The sequence below is a fragment of the Mastomys coucha genome, unplaced genomic scaffold (assembly GCF_008632895.1).
Source record: "Mastomys coucha isolate ucsf_1 unplaced genomic scaffold, UCSF_Mcou_1 pScaffold8, whole genome shotgun sequence".
Lineage (NCBI taxonomy): Eukaryota > Metazoa > Chordata > Mammalia > Rodentia > Muridae > Mastomys > Mastomys coucha.
In genome coordinates, this window is record NW_022196914.1 from 78,002,152 (window position 1) to 78,010,703 (window position 8,552).

Genomic DNA, 8,552 nt, shown 5'->3' on the forward strand with positions numbered 1-8,552 from the left:
AGACATGGTGCAGCGTATTTATCTTTCTGTGTAGTTATTGATTGTATAACTTATCTTAAAAGAAAGGTCATTTTAGGCCACTTATCTCTTACACTTTTTTTTCTTTCCAGTAAGGCTGGCCAATAAATTTGCTCACATGTTAGCGGCCTTCCTAGGAAGGAATCCCCTTCCTGTTTAAGGAGCTGTGTGAGAATAAACAGGATAAGTAGAAGGAGGTCAGCTGTCTGTCCCTAGGTACAGATCCTTAATCTGAAAAGCTCCAGGCAGCTGATTATCCAGGGCTACAAAGATCTATTTGCTAGTTGTGTGCCTCCCTCCGCCCATCTTCCATTTTCCCCCTTGTCTTCTTGCTTCTCTCCTCTGCCTCTCCTCTCTCACTCTTTTCCACGACATTCCTTTTTCAGCCTGTCTCCTTGATTTTATGTTCACCTAGTTATACAAGTGGATTTATAGTGTGCAGAATTAACCTGACCCTCTTTCTCTATTTGTAACATCATTCCAACAGGCGTTCAGTGTCTCGGGTGTTTTCGGTGGAGTTTTGTTCTGAATTAACGCAGTAACTTGCTAGTTCAGTCTCTCTCTCTCTCCCTCCCCCCCTCCTTCTCCCTCTCCCTCTCCCTCTCTCTCTCTCTGTCCCACCCCCCCCCGTCTCTTCCTCCCTCCCTCCCTCCTTCCTTCCCTCCTTCCTTCCTTCCTTCTTCCCCCCCTTCTTCCATTTCTCCCTCTTTCTGTCGTTTCCCTCGTCTCCTTTTCCTCCCCCTCCTTCTCTTTTCTCCCCTCCCACTTTTGCAAACCCACACCCAGCGAGCCTCCCTCCAGACGTACAAATAAGCGTCCGGGGCGGGCTCGGGAGTTCAATGTCATGCTGGGCAGAAGTGGCACAAGAGAGCAGCGGGGCGCGCTTGGGTAGCTGCGGTCTGCGGCCAGCAGGGGGCAGCCGAGGGGCGGCGCTGGCGCGCGGGTGCCGAACCGAGGAGCCTCGCCCCGCGCCCGCGGCCACAGCCTCAGCACCAGGCGCGGCGGAGCCGGGAGCGCGGAGGAGCCGGCAGCGCAGCCACTGAGGGCAGCGGCGGCGGCGGGAGCCAGGCGCGCAGCGGAGCAGCGGCGCGGGCGGGCAGGCGGGCGGGCGGGAAGCAGTAGCCGCCGCCGCCGCCGCTGCCGCCGCGACGGGCAGCCGGGCTCGCGGGCAGCCGGCTCCGGCCCCTGCCCCTTGGCCTCGAGACCCCAGCGAGTCTGGAGCCCGCGCCGTCGCCAGTCGCGTCCTCCGGGCATGGAAGGCGGCGGCAAGCCCAACTCCGCGTCCAACAGCCGCGACGATGGCAACAGCGTCTTCCCCTCCAAGGCGCCCGCGACGGGGCCGGCGGCGGCCGACAAGCGCCTGGGGACCCCGCCGGGGGGCGGCGCGGCCGGGAAGGAACACGGCAACTCCGTGTGCTTCAAGGTGGACGGCGGCGGCGGAGAGGAGGCGGCCGGCAGCTTCGAGGATGCCGAGGGGCCCCGGCGGCAGTATGGTTTCATGCAGAGGCAGTTCACCTCCATGCTGCAGCCTGGGGTCAACAAATTCTCCCTCCGCATGTTCGGGAGCCAGAAGGCGGTGGAGAAGGAGCAGGAAAGGGTTAAAACTGCAGGCTTCTGGATTATCCATCCCTACAGTGACTTCAGGTGAGGGCTCCCTGGAGCCGCCCCACCCTGCTACCCCTGACGCGCCCTCCAGCATCCTATCCCGCCTCTGGGAAGGGTCGCCCCGGGGACTCACATTGGGGTGCGGGGCAGGCGGGGCGGCGATGCTGGAGGCTTCTACTTAGCTTGGCCATACTCCACTCTTCTAACTAGTTTCCACCGAAGAAAGGTTTTAGCGTAGGGAGTTTCTTCTCCCGGGAGCGCCAGGAAGGCTTGCCTCCTTTGCCTGGTGAACTTTGGGGACAGACGAGGAGGGAAGAAGGCCACTGTGACCCATGGACGGGAGGTTGCTAAGTTGCACTAGGGAAACTTTTACTTCGGTAACGGGAGAGTGTTAGGACAAGGCAGGTATCCTTGCTAAGCGCAACTCCCCAAAGAGGGGAAAAGATGCTTCTGGGATCCCGGAGATGAGGAAACTGGAGACAGTGACTCACAGGTCCTAGCTGTTCCTGCCACTCTCGCCCCTGGGAGTGTTAATCTGTTGTTCTTATGCTTATAGGCACCCTTGTCACCACTGAATTTCTCCAGATCAGTGGCTGGCAGACACAGGAAGGGCACTTGCGCTTGGGCATTCTCTGACTTGAGGTTTCCGCAGAGCGGGCGCTGCCCCACTGGGGAAGAACTTGACTGGAAGCCTCGAGTTCCCGAAACAGAGGCAGGGGGGTCGTTTCCAGAGCCCCCTTCCTGAAATAGAGCGACATCCGCTCTTGACCTTGACTACAAATCCATTTCACAAATGTCTTTTCGGTTTCCCAGACTAGGAGGAAGGGCAGAAGAGCTGTCAGCAGTAGAAAATTAATACGAGTTTCCTGATCTTATTTGCGGCCCGAGTATTCATTTGGTTGATAAGCATGTTTAGAGACTGACAAATGAAGGTCGTGAAGTAGATCCTCTTATTAGTGCGATACGCTCCTGAACACAGGCAGGGCTTCCTTCTAAAAATCCCAAACTAGTAACTCGGGGTGATGGTCACTTGTTTTGTTTATTTCATTCGTTCGAACTAGGGAAAGCAACAACAGCAGCAACAACAACAATAACAAAAACAACACGGAAAGCAATATATGTTCACACTGAGTGTATGTATAGGCTTCTGGTGAACTGCAAGCAAACATAGCAGTAAAAAGCATCACTTCTAGTAGCCTTTAGAAACTAACCGAAATGGCTTTTACAGGCTTGTAGTGGAAGGAGCTGTCCACAGTGCTGAATCAAGTTAACTGTGGAAAATGGTCCAACAAGGCTTGGGTTGACGACTCTCCATCTTCTCTGAGATATTTATCTTTTCAAAAATCAGCAGTCTTCATTCCTTGTGCACAGAGTGGATGGATTTTAGGAAAGGACTTCATTTTAAAATGCTAATTTGAGAGAACACATAGGAAAATCTTACTGAAGAACTTGCACTAGCTAATGCCACTAATTGTCTGCAACTGAGTCTGAAAGAAAGAATGTTCAGGCTCAAAAAGCCTCCTAAGTAATAAAACGTGTTTCCCCTGTGAGGAAGATACTTGCGGAAGCAAACTCATAGATGGTCTTGCTCTATCTAAGGCGAATTAGGGTTGTTACATGCTATAGAATTTTAAAAATGGGAATCTGAATCAAGTTTGAATATCATCTCTTTTTGATTCCTGCATGGAAATGTAATGTAAATGACACTATAATTTTTTTAAAAAAAAATTGCAAGAAGAACGTCAACAATCTTACTAACAAAAATGAGTGATGTTAAAATTATAACATTCAATAATAATGTTCACAAAAGTACTTAAACGTTTTTTTACTTGATATTGTCTTAAACTAAATGATTCCAAATGATACTTTTATATATTCTTCAATAGAAAAATGATGGCACTTTTCAAAATAGTAACATGTAGCAAATGATTATACCGTCCCCATTTATTTCTTCTAACATGTATAGAGACTTCTCATGAGCTAGAATTGTATGCCCAGTCTGTGGATCAGTGACACTAAGGGAGTCTACATATTTCCCCAAGAAGACCTGGTGAGACAGAGCAAATGCTCCACAAAGGTGGGAGGTGAAAGCAAGGGATGATTCAGTTTCATCCTGCAATTTACGGAGAGGGCCGATGACTAAGAAGTGAGCTTATATACAGACAAGCTCCAGTATGATTTGGGGGACTTGATTTCTCTTGCATAAATGTAAAAATGGAAACAATAAACTAAATAACTATGATTACTTAAAATTTAAGATGGATTATGTCTGAAAAAATGGAAACTTAGAATTTCTGTACATATTTATTTCCTAAGGAGATCATGGCCATCCTGTACCTATTGTACCTATCTGGGTTCAGAAGACATTATTTAATTGGCATCTTTCTATACTCACAGTACCCAGTTGGAAACATTTCTACAACCTATGACATGCCAAGATAATGCCACAACTGTTAAAACCACAACTGAAACCTGGCAAAATTCCAGCAACTTTTTTTTTTTCACAACAGTGCAAGCAATGTTCAAGCAATGTTTTTTGATCTGCTCATCACAGGCCTTTCCAGAGGAAGATACTCTAAGGGAAGTGTTTTGCTAGAATTACTAGAATGTCAAGCTAGGTTCATTAACCAACCAACAGGGAAAGGAACATGTAAGAGTACATTTCCATGGAAGGGTTTTAGTTCTGCAAAGTTGAGAAACAAAGTGGATTCTTTGTTTGTTACTTTCGTAAGCATCTGTGAGGCCAGGAGTGTTTACCCTGTTTGTTGCTCACTCTCAGGATGGATGCTGAGTGTAGCATGACTTTCCCTTTCTCCAGGAAATATCATGGTTTTGACATTGTGCCTAATATTCTGGTGCCCATTTCAAGATGACTTCTAAGGCTGGAGCTTTCCTCACAGCATTCTAGGGCAGTGTGGATCTCAACCTGTGGGTTGTGATGCCCTTGGCAAAATCTCAGTCTCCAAAAAATATTTGCATTATGATTCATAACAGTAGCATGATTAAGTTTTGAAGTAAAAATGAAAATAATCTTATGGTTGGAGGGTCACTATGGGGGGGTCACTACAAAAGGAAGAGCTGTATTAAAGGGTTGCAGCATTAGGAAGGTTGAAGAGCAGTGGGCTAGGGCCAGGGCTGTGTTCCGGATGACACTTTCAGACAACTAGCTAGTGCCTCTTTTACTCACCACAGTCCGAGTGTGCTACTTTTGTGTCTGGCAAGTTGGAGTCTCCCACTTTGAGTGTAACTAGGGCAGAGGCTCTGTGTTTCCCTTCCTTATCCGGAAAGGATGGTGGTAGAAACCTTCAGGGGAGCAATGAAAAGCCCAATGTTATTAAGACTGTAAGAAATCATGGGAAGAAGCTAGGAAATATAATATTTTTTCCTGTGATATTTAATTATCCAGAGTACGGAAAATATTGGAAGGTACTTTTTAAAAAAATTTTTTAACTTTCTTTTGAGTGGGAGTGTGTGTAACCCGTACTCCTCTCTGTCTCTCTGTCTCTCTCTTTCTCTTTGTGTGTATGTGTGTGTGTGTGTGTGTGCATGTGTGTGTGTGTGTGTGCATGTGCAGATATGTGTATGATGTCCTGCTTGTGGGATGTCTCCCTCAATTACTCTCCACCTTGTTGCAGATACCTTAAAAAAAAAAAAAAAAAAAAAAGGATTCACCCAGGCGTGAATCCTTTACAGTGAAGGCATGGATTCGGCCTTTTTGCAATTTGTGCTAGCAGTGCATATTTCAAGGTTAAGTATAAATATTTTGAGATAAGCAGTAGTTATTATACATTTACTAGTTAAATAATAATTTTGATCCATTTCAATAAGTATATGATGGGTGATAGGCAAATGAGATCTCACTGCCAATTATTAGTTATGATATTCAAGTGTGATGGAAGAAAATTTAGAATGCTTCTGTGGATGATTTGTGTGTGTGTGTGTGTGTGTGTGTGTGTGGTGTTTGTGTATTGTTAAGGGTCAAAATCTGGGCCATGAACATGCTAGCCAAGTTACCACAATGCTATCTACTACCAAGATGAGTGATTCCTCTGTGAGAGCAACTTACCTTGGGAGTTTGAGAATTTGCTACCTATTTGTTATTTGAATAACAAAGTTTCCATATATTACATATATATGTATATATATGTATGTATATATGATAAAATAGAAATCATGTATGTATATATATACATACATGATTTCTATTTTCACAGTTCTGAAGTTATTTTGTTGGTTAGTGCTTATACAATGGCTGTGTTAAACAAAATGCCCCTGTTCTATGGAGATGCCAGCTGACATTGTGCCCTTCATTGTGCGTGGGAATGGCTTTATTGTGATGTCAGCTTTTCATTGTCAGTGTAGAAACCATGTGCAGAGCCTACTCTGTTTTAACTACTCAAATATTCTGGGGAATCAAGACAGAGTCACTTTCTGAAGATATCACTACCTCAGCGCTTCACCGGTGCAGAGGTGTCACATCTCTAACATTAGAGGTCACTGACATGCTCATTAGAGAAGGGGGCCTTCAACCTCATACCCCAGTCCATTAGAAAGAGACCATTTATTTCCAGGTGCTCCTCACAAGAAAATAATTCAATCTTCTGGGGTTTAAGGTCTAATTAGCTTATTCTAACAATAACTTTAAGCTGGATGCCCTCTGTATCCTTTAGCAATGTGTTTGTTGTCCCATATCAACAGAGCCAGAATAAACCATAAAGATTTATTTTTAACTTTAGTGAATATTTTTATATCTTTAAATTTAATTATATTTTCCATAATGATTATATCAGTGGTAAGCCCAATTTAAAAGAAAATTTAAAAGGGAATCTTAAGCTATTAGCTTACTAAGTTACACTTTTACAATATTTTATTCCTTAAAGTTTTAGTTAATGTTTGGATATTAAATGGCTTATAATACACATTGTAGAGATTTAAATATTTCAAATATTATAGCTTTCATTTTTTCCTGAATAAATTTTAATTTAAGTCTTCTTTTCAGGACTTGCTATAAATCAAGAAACAGGTATGTACACTATACCAATCATATTTATTACCTGCATACTTATTTTATTTGAATAACAAAGTTTACATGTATTACAAAGACATATTTTTTCATTAATTCACTATAGGTTCAGTTAACTGTGTTGAATCTAGTTGTATCTGCTAGATCAAAACCCACCAACTAAGGTATCATCACCAGTGGACCACAGCTTAAATAAGGTCTATAATTCAGTATACTTACACTCAGTGACTCTACCTCTCACTGTGAGTGACACCCACAGAATGTCCTTGCTATAAATTTCATGTGATCTCTTTTCTACTTAGGGCAGACTGTCTATGTTCTCAGATAGTTAACCTCATAGTTTAGCAATAGATATTGGACTTAGTGTGAATTCCTTCAAATATAGACTGTTGTATGTACAATATTGGCATTAAGTATATGCATTAGTGCATTGAAAGTACATGAAGTTGGAATACATGAAGAACATGGAATATTTCCAGGGTCTATGACAAAAACATTTGCTTTTATTCTTTGTAAATGCATACCAGACTATGAGTTATGCTGGTGCCATATCTTAGGAGAAAAGGCAGGACAGTAATATTGAAGGAAAATCTTCATATGTTAGAAAAAACATTTTCATAGTGTCTAAGTAATACTTTTCTTTAAAAATATCTTTCTTTTATAGGAATTTATTTTAAATTTTAATTTTTCTTTATTTTTTGAGAATCTCATACTTATATACAATGAAATATGATCATATTCATCCTCTATTTTCCTTCTCTAACTCGTTCATATCCCACTCAGCATATGTTCTCTTCAACACTCCATCTTCCTCTTCTCTTTCTTTGTCTTCCCAAGTCTCATTTGTGCTGCCCAGACATATGGGGAATTTAATGGCTACTTACTACTGCTGTTCCAGAAGTAAAAGTCATGGCATCCATGGAATATAGCAAAACTTTATAATCACTTGCCTCCCCCGTTTCTCCTCTGTTTTTTTCCAGATTATAGTGTGCAAGTGTAATACAAACTATTAGATATACATATGGATGTGGATTGATACCTAGAAAGATATAGATATATAACTAAAACACACATATTTACTATTATGATCCAGTAAACATTGTTTTTTAATTAAATATTTCTATGATATATAAAATCTGACTTTGGCTGAAGAGAAATGAATTTCATGACCCTTTCATGTTTATTAGTTAATACTATCATAGTGTTCTTTTGAACCTAACCACAATCACTGTCCAGTCACTTAAACCAAATGTTTATGCTTTAAGATTACATTTTAGCAATCTTATATGCATAGTTCTTATTCATTTTCAAGACTTATGTAGGTGCAAAAACAAAGGCAAAACCATAAAGCTAATCACATACAAAATTAGCAACTCTTTATCCATTTTGGACTTCCAGATTTGCCTGAAATATTTAGGAATATTTAGCCAGTACTTCAGCCAACATATTTTTGTATTTTATTATATTCTTGACAAGGTATATAGAAAAGAGTTACTAGTTATAGGCATTTTGCAATACTTTTTATTAATTTATTAATTAATTAATACTGAAACCAGTTAAGACACTTCTTAAAACAATAAGAATAATATAATCTCTCTGAGGCTGACATTCTCTTAAAATATGGACATGCCACTATTTTATAACAGAAACTAAAAATCACTGTTCAGATCCACCATCTTCTAGACATGAAAACTATCTTAAATTGTAAACTGAATAATGCTTTAATTCTCCTGTTTTTTATTTCTAATGTTTTCTCTTTAAAATTTATTCTCTGAGAATTCCATGTAGTATATTTTTATCATATTGTTTCCTGTCCTCCGGCTCCTTTTAGACCCTCTCCTCTCCCTACCCACCTAACTTCATGCGCTCTCTCTCTCTCTCTCTCTCTCTCTCTCTCTCTCTCTCT

At 41.9% G+C, this 8,552-nt stretch overlaps 1 protein-coding gene across 1 annotated transcript in view; it reads left to right on the top strand.

Annotated features, from left to right (window-relative positions):
• Positions 1-1,158: 1,158 nt before the first annotated feature.
• The window catches only part of Hcn1 (hyperpolarization activated cyclic nucleotide gated potassium channel 1), a 386,612-nt gene continuing 379,218 nt past the window's right edge, over positions 1,159-8,552 (top strand). The window contains exon 1 of the mRNA XM_031360231.1: positions 1,159-1,662. Within this exon, the coding sequence (XP_031216091.1) occupies positions 1,271-1,662 (392 nt within the window). The 5' untranslated portion in view covers positions 1,159-1,270. The remainder of the gene's footprint in view (positions 1,663-8,552) is intronic.